Source organism: Centrocercus urophasianus, unplaced genomic scaffold (assembly GCF_019232065.1).
Source record: "Centrocercus urophasianus isolate 14NV4802_14NV808 unplaced genomic scaffold, USGS_Curo_1.0 seq_41, whole genome shotgun sequence".
Taxonomy (NCBI): domain Eukaryota; kingdom Metazoa; phylum Chordata; class Aves; order Galliformes; family Phasianidae; genus Centrocercus; species Centrocercus urophasianus.
The window spans coordinates 4,841,040-4,860,942 of NW_024884989.1; the positions used below are offsets into that span (position 1 = coordinate 4,841,040).

The window sequence follows — 19,903 nt, forward strand, 5'->3', positions numbered from 1 at the left end:
AATGTTTTCCAAATGTATTATTAGCAATGCAACTACAACCGGTTTCCTTTTCCTGGAGTTTCTCAGAAATCTGAAGACAAAACTTGTCTTTTGCATTTCCCATCATGGTTACCATGTGGGACTTGAGACAATGTTTTGGATGGCAGATGTGGATGAGATGGCACAAGTCAGAGGAAGCTGGGAGAAACTGCCTGAGTTGGAAAGTCTCCTGTTTCAAAGAAACAAAGTGTTTTCCACTGGTATTTTTGTTACTGATTAAATCACACAAAAAGGGCTTTGAAAAGAAAACCATTTGTCACCCCACGCACCATGGTATTACTTCTTACCAAGACATACGTGTTCACATTCCTGTCTGGCAGGAGAAGCACAGTCTCCTGCACAACACATTCAAAGAGATGACATGCTTAAGTAGAGTGTGGGAAGTCTGATAGAAGCAGGTAGTCCTCAGGCTGTGCAGCTGGGCAGAGGCCAAGAGCTTCTGCACAGCACTTCCTGAACCGTGGAACCAAATGGGGCTGTGATCCCCAAGAAGCTCAGAACTCTCTAGGAATCTATACCTGTCGTAACTACTGTGACAATACAAAGAATGCTGACACTCCCAAAACCACAAATTTCAGCATTGAATCTTTATCAGCTTACAAGGAAAAAGAGATTTCTCCCTGTGAGCACAGGGATACACGCTTTGCCCCTCTCAATGTTCAGTAGCCTACGAGCAGCTGCACTTGTATCATATCCACATGGGCTGGTCATGAAGTTGTGGAATTTGGAAAGCTCCATCACAAACAACTTCAGAGACATGCTAATGCCTACCTAACTCGCCACACTGCCTGAAAGGTCCCTTTTTCTCTCCTGCCATTGCACTGTTCTGCTCTGAGGCATCAAGCTAAAACCTTCACTGCAGTCTGCTCGACTTTTTCCTCTGCAAGTGATCTTCAGTCCACCAGTGCAAAAGGCCATGAAGCTCTGAATGACCCCACATTTTAAACATCTCGAATGTGGGGTAAAATGACTGGTAAAATCTCTTTATCAGACTTTCCTTAGCACGTGTGATTTATGTAGCCATGTGTCTGACCAGAAATTTCAAGACCCCTTGATCTGACATTTGTGAAAAAAATCCACAAGTCTGGATTTGAAAAATTAAACACTCATACAGCAGCTTCAAAATGGTCAGATTTGTGACTAACACAGCCTCTACTTCTTGCCATAAAAACTGAAAACAGCCACCTATCCAAATCCAGTGTCATCTCTACTATACTAAGCCAGCTACAAATATAACAAACCGCTCTTGCCTTTTTTTAAGGTTAAACACAGTACAGACTTCACAAGGCACTAATTGTGTGTATACAACAATTTAAAGCCCCTACCCCTGCCACAAAAAAAGAACATACTGCTGCACAAGGTGGACCTCTTCTGGTGAGCAGCTTGTGCTCTGAAGCACCTGGTCCCATTAGTTGTGGCTAGGAAGGTCTAGAGGGATCACAGCAGCACACAGCTTCTTTTGCAAGTAACTAAAGCATATGGTGGCAAGGGGGAGCAGCAAGTCAGAGAGAGCACACACGTGAGTCCTTACCTCAGAGAGCTTCAAACTTTCATCGTTCAAGATGACTCTGGGAGGTGCAATAACTGAAGTTAAAAAACAAGTTACAAAACAGGGCCACCCAGCAACCAAAACAATAAATACAGCAGGTATGGGAGGGATTACTGCTTTTTCTTCTTCAAAAAAATAAAAAAAAAGAGTGACACTTCTACACAGCCCACACAGGCTCCTGATTAGGTAGAATCATAACATGGCTAAGAGCTGATAATACCTCCTTTGCATTCTGCTGCCGTATTTAGGGGAAAAAAATATATACATCCCTCCCCAGATTGTGTGTCATGGCATCACAAGATCTCATATGCATCATGATTAGGAACAGGCTTTAAGGTCAAATATTAGCAACAGCACACTCACACAAGTAAAATGGTAAATCTGGATCTGCAAGGTGGCTTCTTACAAAATCTCTCACAATGCCAACTGTGAAAAAAGGAAGAGAGAGAAGCTTGCTGCATTACATTTGTTTCCCCTGACACCAGGCAGAAGGGCTAACAGGTACCTCCAGAACTACCCTCTGTAATGTCTGCAGACTGCCTTTTGCCCAAAAGAACACTACCACACTTGTTACTATTGCAGACCTCTTGGAGAAAATGCTTAGATGTGATGGTTCCCTGGCAAAAATCAAGAGATGCTGTCAAGTCAAGTTCTTCCACGGAAAACCAATAGCAGCTCCAAGATTTGCAGACAGCAGGTAGGTGAGACACTGGTAACTAATTATTAGTTTTCCCTACCATATGAAAGTATCAAAAATAGCATTGCTGCCTGCTCAAAATAAGATCTAAATTAATAATAGCAAGGGTTGCTCTGCACACAGTCCGACTTTCCATCTTTTGTGAACTGACAGAGACAGAAATGTCTAGCTCCTGTTATCCTTATTATAGTAGGTAAAGCTTGTTCTCCCCTCCCCCACCCCCCATCTGCATTACTCCCCCTGGACAGCAGCAAGATCATCCTAGAACCACCCCTCTTTTGGCATGCAGCTAATGCTGAGAGAGGTGAGCTGCAGGCACACCTGAAGCAGAGGCTGCTCTTACCAGTTTCAGTAGGTCGGAAGAACCCCTGCAGGATATGGCGGTCAGGGAAATGGACTCTCAACACCACCTAGTCAGAGGCAAAGCACATCAGGTCAGCTGTGCACGGCCATTTGGGAAGGCCTGTCCTTGGCTTCAAAGCTGCATGTTTCTTTTTACACAGGGAGATCTGAATCTTACTCTACAGGCACACAAAAACATACAGGTTGATAATTACTGTGCAGCTCCTGAAAGGACACACAGAGGCTGCCTGGCTTCCCAAGGCCCTAAGAGAACTCTGATCTTTACAAATGCTATCTCTTACAGTGCAGCAGCATTGTTGGTTAGCTCCCTGCACTAAGTGATGCTCACAAGACATTGCTATCTCCTAAATATGGACAGGTTCAGACAGTGAATCAGTACCTTGAAGCACCTGTGGTAGCAGGAAATCTGCCACTCACACAGCTCCTGGGCAGCATAACTAAAATAACTTGCACCATTCTATTTCCAGTGTTGGTCAGACAGCACCTAACCTAAGAATGTAATCTCTTATTTCTTTGCAACAAATCATCAAGGACAGAAGCTGCAACAAGATCATATTTACAAAGTGAGGTATCTCCAGTCCCTAACATTTAACCCATAATGAGATACTAATGAAACTTAAGAGTTTACAGAAGAGGGGTGGATAGAAAAGTTCAATCAGGTAGAATGATGTGTGCGTGTAAGGAGGGGGTTTTGAAGCATCATCTGGAACAAAGCAAAAGGAGTTATACTGCACGGCACTCAACCACGTCATTCCATGAGAGATGATTTTAATTGGTGCAGCTATTATGCAAGTGCCACAAACAATTAACAAGGAAAGAATTTACAACATCCTCCTGTAAGCAGCTGAAGGTCTTGTTCTCATCTGGTTCACAAAGCTACTAACCCCCACGTATGGGCTAGCCAGAAGGACTGGGAAAAGAACAAAGGCTACCTTTGGGTAACGTTCTAGCTTTTCTTTCAGCTGAGCCTCCCTTAAAGATTTGGTCAGCAGTGGAGCTTCTTCCAGGCGTTTCCTAAATACATGGGAAGACAACAAACTGTCAGTTCTGTACATTTGAGATACACTTCAATTTTATTAAGAAAGCATAAGGTCCAAGCAAAGCTGATGAGAACTGCTCAATTGTTCCACACATCTCTCACAGCACTATTTGAGATGAAACAGTGCATTCACAAAAACATACACATTTTTTTTTCTGTAAGTAAAGACATAAGCTTAGATCCAACAGATCCCTTTCAATTCTATGTTCAGCTTCAGACCTTTTCTTTGTTTCTGGATATCCTATTTACCAGAATACATTTTGGTGAAACATTTGATCATATAATTACAATAATGCACAACTATTTCTAAGTTATCTCCTATGCCTATCCAGTCTGAAGGACCTCTGTATTTTTGAGAATCACCAAGGTACCTCAGGAACAACAGCTGCTAAACAAAACCACTACAGGCTTACTTCACCTGCTGTACTCAGAACTGTCTGCTGGAACACCACATTCTGAAATGCTCTGAAAGTATTACTCACGGTTTGAAAAGCAATCATGAAATTAATCTGCACCGTTTCTTCTTTGTGTACCAATTTCTGACATCAATTCTTGCCTCTTCATGAAATCAGAACTAAATTCTAATTGCACATAAAATACTGCCCTGCATGCATCTAGTCCTCAGTAAGATTCAGCAGCTAAGACCAGAAGCCAACTGATATCACTTTCATGTGGAACTTGTCTTTATATTTATCCCTGGCTGTGAGGAGGGAAAAGGATTACAAGCATCAGCAAATTTGGAAATGAGGAAATTTTTGAGGGGGCTGAATTCCAGTAACCCCCAACCAAATGACCCCACATTTGTACCACTAACTGCTCCAGACCCACAAGTGGCAGAGCAATTTTCAAGCCCATCTGTGTACTCATGTGGATTTCAGAGGTCTATGGGGAGAAAAACCAGCTCCAACTCCTCTTGGCTATAGCGTAGTTTCATGGATTGCTTGCAGAGTTTAAAGGCATGTTGTGATGCTCTTAAAAATAAATACACTGATGAAGTTAGCTTAGTTGAGAACATACAGACAGCCAAATGCTGTTGTGACAGGGAGGCTGCCTTACATTAAGGTCAGTTTTTTAGTTCAGAACTGCTTCGTAGAACATAAGGGTTTTCTTTCTAGCTGAAAAAGCCAGTAATTGCTAATGAAGTCACAGAACCACTTGGTTTAGAAAGGACCTTAAAGATCATCCAGTTCCAACCTCCCCACCATGGGCTCAAAGCCCCATCCAACCCAGCCTTAACACTTCCAGGGATAGAGCATCCACAATTTCTCTGGGCAACCTGTTCCAGTGCCTCACGACTGTCAAAGTGGAGAACTTCTTCCCAAAGCCTAATCTAAATCTGCTGTTTAAAGCCACCCCCATGTCCTATCACTACACTCCCAACTGAATCCCTTCCCAGCTTTCCTATAGGTTCTCTTTAGGTACTGAAAGGCTGCTATAAGGTCTCCCCAGAGCCTTTTCTTCTCTAGACTGAACAATCCCATCTCTCTTAGCCTTTGTTCATAGGAAAAGTGCTCCAGTCCTTGATCATCCTCAAGATCCTCCTGGACCTTCTCCAGCAGAAGTAGGTCTCTGTTACATTGAGGGCCTCAAGCTTAACATAGTACTGCACTGTAGGACCTCACAAAAGCAGAGCTGAGAGAGAATCCCCTCTCTTGACATGCTTGTCATGCTGCTTTTGATGCTTACTTAGTGGGAGTTACTCCTAAGAAGCTGTAGTATTGTGCTCATATGTTTGTCCATCACAAGTTACTAATTCCAGCCATTTAATTCCTGGTAGTTAATATGAAGTCACATCAAAACAGAAAGCAGGAGTTCACCACTGTTTTGAGCCTCCAGCAAATAATAGCACATCTAATATAAAAGACAGTGGCTTATCTTTCAGAACAAAGGAGAAGGAAAAAGAAAAAAAAAAAAAAAGAGATGGGGTGTTAAGTAGCTTTGATTAACTCTTTGAAGTGTAGAAGACAGGAAGGAACCTTTCTTTCACTCCTTTTTTTGGTGAGGGACTGGCCCTGACTAGCTCAGGTTCTCAGATAAAGTTATCACCACCCAGGCATCACAGACTTCATGATGAAACTTTCAAGTGAAGCTTTCAAGTGAAACAATTAACCCAAACACAAACAGTTAACTAGTTCACACACAAAGGTTCTTTAAACAGAAACATGGCATAGCCTTTGAAATCAAACTGCACAAAGGGTAGAGATTTCCAGTGCTTATCATTAATTCCATACCCAGTAACTTACCTACAACCCTTACCCCAGAAACCACAGCCAGCAGCAGGGGCACAGTGTGTCTGCACTCAGCAGAAGGATAGGAAGCAAACACAGTCACCAGTGCAAAGGGAACTTGCCTCTCACTCTGCAGCTGTGCCAAACGTTTCCGTACATCGTCCACCGTGACTTCAAAAAAGTCATCAGGAAGGTCTTCCAGGTCAGCAGGAAGTGGATCCAGCAGGTCTGGGTGACACAGAAGTGGCTCTCGTTCTACAAGCTACAGAATACAAACAGGTGTGGATTAGTCTTAAACGCACTGCTTTGCTCACACTGTAAGGTTCCTGAGTGCTTGCAAACTGATCTACAACCACTAGTTGAGAATTCATGATGCTAAGGAAGTACTCCACTCCCTGACCATCCCACAGGCATCACACAACGAGTACAGGTGCTATTCTAAGCACCAGAGCTTACAAACTGCCCTTTCAAGCTGTTTATAAGCCGTGTACTCCTGCCTGTCGTCATACCTTCCATTCTCCTTGCTTTGCACTCTCTTGCCATAGAGCCAAGAGCACCAGTTCCCAGTCAGGTCTCAACCCATGTTTCCTTACTTTAAAGAGCCATCCTTTTACCTGTTGAATTCTCTCAACTCAGTCACTGTGGGGTTTTATCAGACATGTTTCAACTTTTTGACCTGGGTTCTGGTCCGTGACCCAACTCTCATCCAACACAGACAACTAAATCCCTTAGACAACTAAACCCATTTTGCTTTGCACTTTTAAAAGTACTTGGCACTGACTGTGAACATAACCACTAGAAGGGTCACATACACATAAGGCTGTTATATGCCTATTTACTCTTGAACAATTCAGACTTTTTAAGACCTAGACATCTTTAAATGCCCAAAGCCTTGAAGCAGTGCACTGTACTCCAGGCAGCAGGATTTGCAGGGGAAAGCAGTCCATGACTGAGGAGCCCCACGAGAACAAAAGTTTTGATAGTTAATAAAGCATTTCTTTACAGCTGGCCTAACACAGCCCTAAGCTCTACGAACAAATCTGTTTCCCATTTCTCCCCCCTATATTCCCTTATATATTCTTTCCAATCCAAATGAATGCCTGAACGCCTGCCCTCCATCTCCCTTCCCCCAGGCTCGGGCCTCTTGGGAACAGAAGGAGTCTCCTTCAATTGTCAAAAGAGACAACAAATTACAAGGCAACATCCACTCTATTTGCGGGCACTAAAGGGTAATTTGAGAAATTAGAAGAGCGAGGTTGTATGGGTGGGAACCTTGGCTACATTTAGAAAGCTGAGCAGAGCCCTCTGTAACTAGAGGGTGAAAGACCCTGATTGCAGCTTTCTTTCCTTGGGCGCAGGGAGGAACGCGGGGCTGCTGCAGGGAGCGATGCTGAGCAGCACAGCAGGACTCAGCGCTGCAAGCAGGGGCTGGGAAGGCCAGGCTGGCATCAGGGTTAGCCCAGCCTCCCCACCCATCAGGCACATCTCATTTCACTCGGAACACACGCATACAGAGAAAAGACTTGTGGAACGTCCCCCCCGCAGCCATTCTCCAGCCTATAGGACTGGACACAAAACATACTGCTTCCCATAGATAAATGCCCCATTCAAGACGCCTCCACTTAACTCTGCAGCGTACCTGCACCAGCCCAGCACAGACAGATGGGAGCTGAAACACAGCTAGATCATTTTCTCCTGTTTCCTAGCCAACCCTGAATGCTGCTGACAACGACTTTCAAACTGACACAGTACTTAGCTGCAACTTAATACGAAGAAACAGAAAGTTTTCTATACAGAAGAGCAAATGTGAACATCTAGCAAGACTGCACACACCATTACAGTAAGAACCTCCTAGCATGACAATTTCAGCTCAGTCCCAACAACGAGAGTTATGGAGTGAGCTGTAATGAGTGAAAAATGATCCAAGCGTTCTGAACTTGTTTTTCAAAGCTTCTGCAATTTGATTTCAGAATTGCGTGGCACTCTGATTCCGATCAAAGAGCTGCATGAGGTATCTACAAGGCACTGCTCAGCAGCCAGAAGACATGACTGTTCTGCCCCCGAGGATGCAAAGGCTGCCACATCATCACATCTCTTCTGCTACACATTTCACACCCACTGGAATCAACCAGGCGTGTTGCCTCCTTACAGGCATGAGAAACTCTTCAGAGAAAAAGGGTTCTGCTGTTGCTCCACCAATTCTCTCCTTGCCCAAAGCCCACTAACCAACCACCTTATCCCCGTTTCCTTATCCATTACCATTTACTCACTTAGCCAGTCCCATCAGGCACCTCACAGTCTGAGTACTTTCAATAAAGCCTTATTGCAACGCATCACCCACCAGCCAAAGGAACAGGCAGAATCCAAGGGCAATTTTGGAAACAGAACACACCAGGTCAGCCAAATCACTTCCCAGCCCAGGTGTGGTACTCTTTGCATGACAGAAGGCAGTGAAAGGTGACTGTAAGGCAGCTTCTACCTCCCATTATCTGACTCAGAAGAATTACACACTTGCTGCCACCGTTCTGCAGCGATACCTGCGTTATGGTTTGTCACCTTCCCAAAATAGCAATTCTTCAAAATCTCTGCTTCTACAACCAAAGCCACAACATCACACGCTTCCCAACAGTGGGCTGAAGTCATCAATTCACAGCAGTGTCTGCTACACAACCTATGTAACCGCAGTCTATGCCATACCATCAACTGCAAAGGAAGCAATTCACTCCAAGGTCGCTGCTCTGGCCCTAAGAAGGTGAGCTGAGGAAAACCTTTCTCCAGCTTTAAGGATAGTGGAGGCTGTTGTGCTTACCAGAGCCCTAAGATCTCCTTGGAGACCCATCTCCTCCCCACCACCTCAGGGAGCTCTAATCTCCAGGGGAATCTGGTGTAAAGTTACCTTCTAATAATTAATGTTCTGACATCAAAGTCAGCACGCAGCTGTCTGTAAACCATCTTTAGCCTAAGAAACGAAGGGACGCCAGCACAGATTTTATCCAGCCTCTCTTCGGCTCCAAAAACCACACACAGGCAAAGCATTAATGGGAAGATTCTTTTACAAAAATGGACCTTTGATGTTTAAAAATAATTTGTTTTGTTTTGTTTTTTTTTTCCCCCCCTCAGGATTGAAAAGGGACAAAAAGCAGATGCCATGTGGCTAGCTCCGCTCTGCTGTTGCTGCTGAGAGCAGAGGATGGCAGGAATGGAGGAGGAACAAAATGTAATCAATCAGCTGCAAAAGCACCAGAGATCAAAGGGCTTGAAAACAGCAGTCAAAAATCACATGCTGTTTAACACAAGGGCAGAGCCCCCCCCAACAGAATCTGCAGCTGCTCCCAGGGCTGCTCTCAAACTGGAGGGGAAGCCAGTTCCCAAAGTGCCTCCGAGTGGATTGAACTGGACTGCACTTCTGAACAAGATTCTGGATTGCACACCAGAGTCCCCAGGCCACTGCAGCACAGCTCTGTGCCCATCAGCACAGCTTCCCATTAAGCTGTAGCCAGTAAAATTACAAAATTAGCTCTGTCTCTCCAGTCAGCATGCGGAGAAGCGCAGACTGCAGATGGAGAAGAGCAGCAAACCCTCGTGCTTTTCCTTCCTTTTCAGATACAACTGAAACTCCTCCTTTCCGAATCCCTCATAGGTGAGAGTGTCACTGAAGCAAGCAATGCATTACACTGGATAAATTGCACGGCCTACTGTTTAGCCCTCCGTGCTCAGAGCCCGTTCCAAAAGGTTAAATAACACTGATTAAAAAGACCCAAACATGTTTCTAATATACTAAAACATTCACCACTGGGTTGGCAAGGCTTCTTCCTGCTACATTTGTAACTGCTCCAGGGTCCTTCCAGGGTCTGGCTTCTCCTAAACAACTCTGAAATTCATCAAGAACGGACTGCAACCACAAAGAAGTCAACCAAGGTAGAATCTCTCCATCAGTGTGAGGGCATACGCATAGCCTTGTTAAATTCTTCCTGGATTGAGCTCCCTTGGAACAGCATCAGGCGTCTTTTCTTCCTACATATGGCTTTCCATTGTTTAATCCCTTGGCTGGTTCAGAGCTAAAGATAAACACCGAACTCCAACTCTAAGAGGTACTAAAAGCTGGGAAACAACAAAGGAGACCTCTGAAGATTAAATCCAGCCATCCTGATGACGTGTGGAGTGAAGGGACAAAGGAAGGAGCCGGTCACAGAGAAGCAGGGACATGAAACTCCCAACACACTTCAAAACCAACAACTCCATAACTTAACATGGAAATACTGCTGACACCTCTCATACTAGGCTTCTTATCAGACGTACCCAACCTTTCTGAAGGCACCCAATTCTGCATTGCTGCCCTACAGAAAGTAAACTTGACATTATTCAGAGATCATCCTGTAATGACGACGTAGCATTCTTCAGTCATCAGTGTTGGTATCGCTGTATGGGTTACAGCAGTTCTATTTTTAACTCACATATTTTTAATTCAGAGACACCAAGAACACAGATAGATGCACAATTTGTATTTGTGGAAAAAGAGTTAATGAGAGGCAGGGTTTATTGAAGAAACAGGATATTTTAAAGCAAGACAGAATACACCTCTATAAGGAAGACTGAATGGAAGAGGTCCAGACCTCATTTTTCAAATATTTACAGTTCAGCAAGACTGATGCAACTGTAACTGAAAACTTCCTTTCCTGTATCTGTGGCCCTTACAATTTACCACGTCATCAGCAGAAACTGCAAGCCAGAGTGACTACAGACAGAAGACCTGAGGAAGCAGATATTAACCACCACCAGCATGGGATACTGCTTTTACAATCACACCACTATGGAGTTCAGTGTTTCATGCCTTACAGCTTAAGACTGAAGAACACAGTCTTCTCAGACCTTAGAAGCACATGATAGGCATGAAATCAGGTTGCAACATACTTGTTAAGACTACTTCCACTCCTAGGACATGGACATACAATGAGTAGAAAGGGAATCCCTTTCAGTATGGGAAGATGTACCAGGTGTGTATCTGGCCGATACGCAGAAGGTAAGTCAGCCACATGCAGCAATAAGCATCTCCAGAGAATTACAAAATACAAGCCTTGCCAAATTCTGTTCATCTGTAGTAAAACTACACAGGAGAGAGCAGACAAACAGGGCTCAGGTGACAGCAGGCATTTGTTAAAGAAATTTAGCTTTTTATTAAATTTAAGGCAGAAATAAAAGTGCTTCTGGACCGCGTTCCTAATGCACTTGCCTTGCCTCCATTACAACCAATCATTTTAAAAATATTTCAAGGTTCAAAGCTTTTCTTACTTCTGGACAGCATGTAAACTCATAAACATCCAGCTTTCCTAAGTCCTATAGTAAAAACGCAGCACTTTCTTGGCAGAACTCTATGTATGACATCATGGCATCTAACACAAATATTAAAACATCTTTCCCCTCTCAGGAGCACAGCTAAGGGCAAGGGAAAATACAAAGACTGACCGCAAACAAATTATTTTACCTGCTCTTGTTCCTTCTGCAGTTCTTGGCTGTTCTTAGACTTCTTTGGCTTAGAAGGGCCTCCAGGGCTAGAGAAAGTCGTTGGCAGCTCTGAAGATGGCATATCTAACTCGAGAGGTGGTGCAGACACAGAAGAGTCCCCCAGACGTTGCCCACCTCCAAAAAAAGGGACAAATGGGGTAGACTTGGACTCTGAGGGAGGACACGGCTCCTCCAAGCTGGCATTAGATTCTCTAACAGAGTCTTGCTCGTCCGTGCAGTTGTTTATAGACAAGGCCTCATCCCTGTGATCCAAGACCGCAGGGAATGTCTGTGTCTGAGGTAGGGGCACATCCACTGCTCCTTCAGTAGAGCTGGGCCTTACTACTGGCTCATCACACTGTGCTGTGGCATCCGCTGCTTCCTCCTGACCAGACAAACTGCATTTCTTCATGACAACCCTTAAAAGATGACACACACACACACACCAAAAAGTCATTTTTAGTGACAGTACTGTCCTTCCTATTCTCAACATGACCAAGATGCAATGGAGTTGGCTAGACTATATTTTAATAATCCGCTTATTCTGACTGCTCTGAAATTCAGAAGGGGGTAAAAACAGAACAGGAACTACTCTCTCCACAGGAAGAAAATAAAATTACCTTAAAGAAAAAAAAAAACAAACAGTAGTCCAATGTAAAGCACAGTTTTTAATCATTTCTGCCTTCCATCCACACTGTAAGGAATGGAAGGAACTAGCTTGATGATTGCACAATCACTGACTCCCACCTTATCAAACCAGGAAGTCAGCAGGAGGCACTGCAGAGTTTGAAAGCTTAAAATAATAAATAAATAAAGGCAGAAAATTAGGGGGGGGGAGAATAGAAAAGAAAAAAAAAAATACAACAAAAAGACAAAAAGAAAAAACCAAGAGGCAAACAAGCCCCTTTAATCCGTACAACTGGTCGGCGCCAGCATCTGCAGCTGTGGGAAGCACATCTGGGCAGCAGTTTCAGATAAACAGGCAAATACAGTAATTACTGAGCACAGTGATGTTTGTCTTTTTTAACATTTTTTCGTGCTTCTTTCCCTGATACTTGGACAAAACAATTTCACTGGAGTGAAAATACAAAACAAAGAGCTCAAACTTGCTCCTCCCAACCTGACAATAGCACTGCCTCCTGTCAGACCAAGTGACTTCAGTGTTGTCTTCTCTAGTGCATCTTTTCCTGAGATCTGTAACAAACAGAGGAGAAATTACAGCAACTGCCTACCTGAGAGTATGTAAAGAGGTCGCTCTAGAAAGAAGTCTGCATTAAAACAACCACCACATAGCACCAGAAACAACTCAAAACACTGCACAGTTAGAAATGAAACCCTAATCCATCTGTATTCACCTGCGTTGCTTTAACAAATTCACTATTAAATTATCTTCATAGAAAAGAAGATGCATGTTTCTGTCCCACGCATACAATCAAACCTGATCCAGCCACAGCAAAGCATGATTTTTATGTCAGTAGTTAAACCAGGCAATATCTCTGAGCTAGGAGATGGCTGATTTCATTGCACACACCTCCCATCTGCTTGTAATGACCTGTTCTAGAATAAAGACAATATGTCCACAGAGGTCAGTGGGAAGTAAAGGCGACTGCTAGGGAGAGCAAATTCCATAATACACACATACAAGATTTTAAACAAAACATTAACAGCAAAAGATCAAAACAGGGAGAAAAGCAAATATTTATTAAAATGAAACCACTGTTTTGACTCGAGCTTTAAAAGATGTTGGAAAGAAAAACACAAACAGGTCACTGAGCTCATTTTATGGGCTCAGAGGTCTAACCGGCCCAGGGTTATGTTCCAAGAGAACTTTTTTCCATACAGACTTGTCAGGCTTTGAAAAGACCAACATTTTTCTACTTCCCCTCTCAAGAAAGTTCAAAAGAAACACTTTCCAGGTTGGAAAGCAGGGCTAAGTTTTCCTTATATTTTAGAGGCAGAAGACAGTTAAGAGGGCTTTGCTGCCTTACCTCATCTCGCATGTAAATACAGACCGGGCAGAATTCACCATGCTGTTCCAGAAACTCCCTGCAATAAAGAACAAAACACTGTAGCATCTGTAGAGCAGTCTATTCCTTCCAAAACCAAGGTAGAGAAATAGTGAAATCAGCTAGAAACACTCTCTTCTCTCCCTGTTACTCCATCAACGGCCACTACACAGCTCACAGAATCAGTATTAGACACTAAGAATGCATTCCAACATATTCACTGCTCCTTAAACACAACCATCAAAGTTCAAAAACAAGGAAATAATTCCAGCTAATCTTGAAATAAATCCATCCTACTTGACAAATTCAACATCATTCTTGGTGTGCTTCACTGACCAATCCATAACACCACACAGAAGAGTCGAAGACACCCAAGTATTGCCTTAAGTTCAATTGCTGGCGATGGTACAGACTACATTTTCTTTAAGGAATGGTCAGTTTCTTTCCTTGTATGCACAGCAACAAACAGAATGAAATAGTTCTCTAAAACAAATGAACACAATCATAGAATCATAGAACTACTCAGGCTGGAAATGACCTTCAAGACCATCAAGTCCAACCACAACCTAACCTAACGAGGTAAGGACAAAGAGCTGTCCTAGTGTCAGAGAGATTTAAAAACAGCACAGGCTTTTAGATTATGGAGACTGGGGACAAAACAAAGCCAAAGAAAAGGCTGCTGTAGTAGGAAAAAAAAGGTGAAGATAAGCCCACAGGTAAGCATTCCAACAAGGCAATGATGCAAGGCAATGACAGGCCATCTGCAGAAGACCTCAGTGAATGATTCATAGCATACAGGAGAGGAAAAAATAGCTCAAGGCTGAGATGACAGCCCCAACATGCTACTCTTCAAAAGATGCTTCTTTTCCCATTTTTCTCACAATAAGCAGTTCTGAGAAAACCAAGTAGAATCTTTATTACATATTCATTTGACCATGTAGAAGATGGAAATGAATATAGAAGATGGAAAAGAAAAAGACAATCATTGTCCATCACAGCAAGTCTCAGCTCTCACTCATCCAAGATTATTCATGTGCTCAGTAGTGCCCACAGCATGCAGAATCATGTGTGCTCCTGCACTACAAAATGTGAAGGTATATATCCAGGATATTACTCAGAATCCTATCAGAAATCATTATTCTGTATCAGTGTAGAGTTAATTAATGGAAAAAGAAAAAAAAAAAAGCCTCTTTAAATTCTACTGCGATAACTGTCACACGCTTTCTGCACCTTTCATTTCTGGAGAAGCTTCCATTGTAAACATGAATAAGTCACTTGACCAGAATTTTGGTCAGACAGCTAGCAAGTCTTAGTGCTTAACTGTGGGAACCAAGTTTGGCTCCAACAGTCTCAGCATTCAAGCTAAGAAAGAATCATGGCAGGTGCTAACCTCCAGCACCAGAACTGCTTTGGCCCAGCATACAGCTAGGAGGGTGCAGGCTGCCATTCTGCTGTACACTGTGTGATCACTTTGGCTGACTGGTTAGACTCCTCCCTTGCACTGTAGAGAATCATTTCACACCATTACTTCTTGACTTTCTGTTCCCACATGTCCTGCTTGGAGGCATCTCTCAGCTTCACTGAGGAGCACCTTATCTGTGCACAGTAGGAGATGAGTCTGTGTACCCAAATGCAACATTCTGTTTGCAGTGCAGTGATTCCAATAACCTTAAGTGTCATCATAATGCTCAACAGGAGTAACAGAACACCAATAACTTTGTCAATGTCTTTGTAGTCTCTCTGTTGTGTCCAAAAATACATCACAGTTTAGCAGCTTAGAAGAATACACATGTAATCAATGTTTTGCCAAATATGAATTTATTTACTCTGGTACAAAGTGACAAAGCAAATGGAACAGGGGAGGAGTCAGCCAGTCTACAGAGCAGAAAAGAACAAGGGGGAAATGGGCATTAAACTGTGGGAAAATTCACCATGGACACTCACATTTAGGACTCAAAACACAGCTTCAGAGAAATGCAAGCAGAGTAGCTGCAAGGAGGAGTCACTGAGAATTGGGAGTGCCATTTGAGAACTGACAGTACTCAATGCTTGTGTAATCCTCAAGAGCAAGAGCACATCAAAGAGTTCCAGATGGAGGATGTGGGGGAGCAAACCAGTTAAGTACCGACCAGAATTCAGATTCCTGTTTGCTTTAATTGTAGCTGCCTATCTCCAGCCTCGATCTACAGGTTTAAACCTTTCCAAATAAAGCGTGCAGCAGCATGGTGATACAGGATAAGGCGAGTCGCTACCGAACTGATGAGCCCCACTTGCTATACCCAACAAATCCATAGACAGCAACACGTAAAACCAGCGCTGGGATACGAGTTCTGTTCAGGGATGTGAGGGGCTGAGAACTGCTATCAGATCCACTGCAACAGATCTGAATGGGTTGACAGTACCGAGGTACCTCTTCTTTTTTGAGGGGGGAGGGAAGGGAAAACACACTTCTCCCAGCCAACGTACCAAATGCCATCATGCAAGAAGTAGGTGACAGCCATGCCCACAGCATCCTAATTACAGCCCAGCTTCAGCTTATGAAAAACAATTAAGTTTCTCGTTCAAAGGAAAAAAAAAGAAACAACACCGAAACAACCTAAAATAGGTTGCAACCACATGCAGTTCTGCAATCACTTACACTCAGCCAAAGACAAAAAGCCATACACGATGCTCTGCAGGAAACAATCTGCAGCAGACAAACAGCTTTCTGCTCCAATATGACTATTCCTATGTGACCCTTTTTCTGCTGTTACTCAGACACTGGAGGCACTGCAATCACCACCAGTGTTGGAAGGGAAGCTGCTTCCATTACTGCAGGCATTTTCCCATATACCAGGAAGACCCTATTTGCAGTTGTGTTTATAAATACTGCAGCTGCTGGAGTATTTGAAGCAATGGCAGCAAAGCATCAGCATCCAGGACACGCTCAAGCTGTCAGAAACCTCAGAGTAAGGCTGGTCTCAAGAGGCATTCTGCAGCTGTCACTTTGCCTCTTCCCAATCCCATGGTGGGGGGAAGCAAGTCTGCAATAAAGGGTGGGCTCTGCTTACACTCTGGTATGAAATGCAAACCTTGATGACTTAAGGCAAAAAAACAACGCAACCAACCCCACAATTTGTCTCCTGATTGGAAGTTTGGAACAAAATAGCACATAAGAGACTGTCAGCACAACCTCACAGGCTGTGCATGCTCAGACTTCTCCAGGCGACCCAGAACAGACAGTGATCTTCAGTTTGCTTTTAACATTTTTGCTTCCAACCAAGATCACCTGTATCCCTACAGAAAGCCCTCATCAAAATGCATAAAAATAAAAAAAGGGCTGCTGAGATATGGAGGAAACAGTGCAGACTTTATAGGCTGCAGTTTCTCTCTGGAGCCACAGAAAATGGCAGATAAAAACAGCTCAGGGGAATAAAAACATAAACCTGAGGTCATCTGTCAGAAAATGCTGATGATCACTATTTAGGATGCTAGAAGCTAGGATGCAATGGAATACACGTTCACCAAACAGTCCAAGAAGAGAGGAAACTAATTCGACTTACACAACCTACTTCCATTCACCTTTCCAAAATTTCTTTCCACTTCAATCCAAGGAATCCTTTGATTGAACAGCCTTCTAAAATGTGTGAAAAAATATCTGAACTGAATGAATTCCCTACCACAAAGGTAGCAGAGTCACAGTCATTGTCAGAATGGCCTTCAAGCATCCAGACTGCAATCACTTCCATGTAAAACAATCTACACAGCTACTGAAGCTGTCACAGGGGCAAGAGTGGGAGACTGCAAAGCAACAGCTCTCCCAGGCCTGATGCTAAAAGGGCATCCACCACTTGTCCTTCAAACAGTCTCTGAAGAACAGACTCCACGCAAAGATCCCAGGGAGACTTATTTTCGTATAACTCTGGTAAGCCAGCAGGCTCCTCCTCCAGCTGCTGTTAATCCATTACATTCATTCACTGAGGCAAGCACATACATCAAACACATTGTCATTTCTTTGATGTGCTGCTCTTTAGAAGGGGAACGGCAAGCAGATTAGATTCCTCCATGTAGTGATCTGACAGGGCCTGTAAACATCTTGTGCAAGGACTGCCGCATGCTGAGAGGAGGAGCAGCCTGACAATAGCTTCCAGACCTTCTTCAGACCCAATTAGCCAAGATGGATGCTGGAGACCTGGGGGAAATTCCAGTGGATTTAGAATACTTCCCCTCACGCACTTACAGCGGCTGAGCATTCCAGGAAAACGTCTCCACTTGGAAACTGGAAGGGAAGATTCAGCAGAAGTCACCAATTAGTTGACTGGTTACTAACCAGTCAACTGCGTCAGCGCGCACTGGAAAACAGCACAGCCCACAGAATCTGAGTGTATGGCTGCAGATCCAGCTTGTCGTCACACTCACCATCTTTGCTGCTTTTTGAGTTCAATCACAAGTCTACAAAGTCCACCCCAGCCTCTGAGCCCAGCTTCCACAGGGCAGAAGGGAACAGCTGAGCCTCACGAACTGAAGTTAGAATACTGTACACTTAGAATAGAGAGGCAGCTATAACCTTAAAAAAAGCACTATGCATATTAACTACTAGTGTTACAACAACCTGTAACAAATAAAAGCTCCACTAATCTGGCAGCTCCTGAACTGCAACAGGCACTCCTCTCCTCCCACAGGCACCAAGGATGTAGGAAGGTTCAAGAGAAGCCTTCAAATACCCAGAACACCTGGTCTTTGCTGCTCTCTTGCCTGTTTCTTTCCTCTACCAGAAAATAAAAATAATTATTTTCTGTCTGGCCATTTATATGCAGACTGTCCCTTTTGACTTAAGAGTAAATGCCAGACAGTAGATCTCACCATTAGTGAGAAGAATAAGACTCACTTGTACCACTTTAGACTACCTCAAGCATTTCCTCAAACTATTGTTTGGTGATACAAAATGCTGAGTAGAAAACCTGACATAAACCATTCCTACCCATCTGTTTCCCCCTTTGGATCTTTATTTCTGACATGTTACACTTCTTGTCGTAACCAAATGTGAGACAGCTCTTAACTGGATTGGGAAACTGACCTAAGGAAAACACTGTTTTTCAGCTGAATCCACTACATATCCCCACAAAGCTGCACAAATACTACGAGGAGAGTTAGGGAGAGTTAGATGGAAGTGCAGGAAATAAGCAGTAACTACTGTGGTGATGTTTCTGATGGACCCCACGATCCCATCTCCCTCCCTCGGGCCAACACCAGGTCCTCATTTGATCTTCCTGTGGGGCAGTGCAGGAGCTAAGCTGACAGAAAATGAACAGCACATCACTGGGAGGTCCAAAGAATTACTTCTTTTACCCTGCAACAGCTCCAGAGCAACTCAAGCCACACAGTCCAACTGTACTACCTGACATACTGAGGTAAGGTCGGCCAGTTCAACTCCAGAACTCTGTTTCTTCAGTTATTTCACGAGCAGTTCAGAATAAGTGACTTTAAACTTCAGCTAAAGTTGTTCCTGCAGGTACACATTAGGCTAATGCCAACCAGTGCCATTTTGCCATTGGGCAACTGCTACAACTCAGTGTGCACAGCAATCCATCACTTAGCATCCTCTAAGCCTCTGCTGAAAGGCTGAGCTTCACTGAAAGCAACTTCTTCATCCCCCTTCCTTTCCCAGTGACCACTCACTCTGCAGCTTTTTGAGCACCGCAGCCTCAGAGACATAAGAACACTGCAGACAGAAGGCCACCACCTCCTCAGATTGATCAATGTTTGAGCGTTCTGAGAAATTAGCAAAAAAACTTCCTGCTTGCACAATACTGTAATACAGCATCTGTTCAGAGGAGCAAGAAATTAATAGGCAACAGAAGCAAGAAGTTCTCCAGTTACATTAGAAAAAGCCAAGAGCAACTGGCAGAAGGCAGGCAATGCAAGAGAAAGAACAAGACAGAAATACAGGTTCTCAAGTGCCACATTATCAAGAGAAAGGTAAATCCAACTACAATAGAAAAAAATAACCTAGATTTGGAAATTCTGTTTGGAATAGAATGGTTGCCACATCGTCCAAGCCACAAAAAAAGAACTGTCTGTAGAGAAAAGTTTATTAGCTTGACATCTTGAAACAATACAGCATCTTTAAGTCAAAACTAAAGACAAAAGAAAGCACTCAATTAAAACTGGACTCAAACAGTAAGATTTCTAACCATGTATATATTTCATAAATGTAAGACCAGATTTTCTTCCATTTAGATAGGATTTAATCAGTCTTCTGAAGGTTCCATGTTGCTTGCTGAGAGCTCCAGATTTCCTTGAAGATCTGCATGACAACAAGTCCCAAAAGCAACAGCAACCTGCTTAAGAACCCCTTCTACCAGGTGAAGCAAGAGTGTGTTAATTTTGTTTTGTTTTTTACTTATTAAACTGCATTTATCTCAAATCATAAACTTTCTAATCTCCTCCCTTCCAGTTCTCTTCCTCCATCCCACTGGGGACCGAAGGGAAGAGAACCAG

The 19,903-nt window shown here is 43.5% G+C and overlaps 1 protein-coding gene across 3 annotated transcripts in view; it reads right to left on the minus strand.

Annotated features, from left to right (window-relative positions):
• Positions 1 to 19,903, minus strand: part of ASPSCR1 (ASPSCR1 tether for SLC2A4, UBX domain containing) — a 39,872-nt gene that overhangs the window by 10,521 nt on the left and 9,448 nt on the right. For 2 of the 3 annotated variants that reach the window (XM_042833304.1, XM_042833305.1), the window contains 8 exons: positions 13,406 to 13,463; positions 12,538 to 12,611; positions 11,398 to 11,836; positions 6,038 to 6,177; positions 3,581 to 3,662; positions 2,629 to 2,695; positions 1,952 to 2,014; positions 1,571 to 1,623 (listed from right to left, as the gene is read on the minus strand). In XM_042833304.1, the coding sequence (XP_042689238.1) occupies positions 1,571 to 1,623; positions 1,952 to 2,014; positions 2,629 to 2,695; positions 3,581 to 3,662; positions 6,038 to 6,177; positions 11,398 to 11,836; positions 12,538 to 12,611; positions 13,406 to 13,463 (976 nt within the window). The remainder of the gene's footprint in view (positions 1 to 1,570; positions 1,624 to 1,951; positions 2,015 to 2,628; positions 2,696 to 3,580; positions 3,663 to 6,037; positions 6,178 to 11,397; positions 11,837 to 12,537; positions 12,612 to 13,405; positions 13,464 to 19,903) is intronic. The other variant, XM_042833306.1, reaches the window with a different exon arrangement.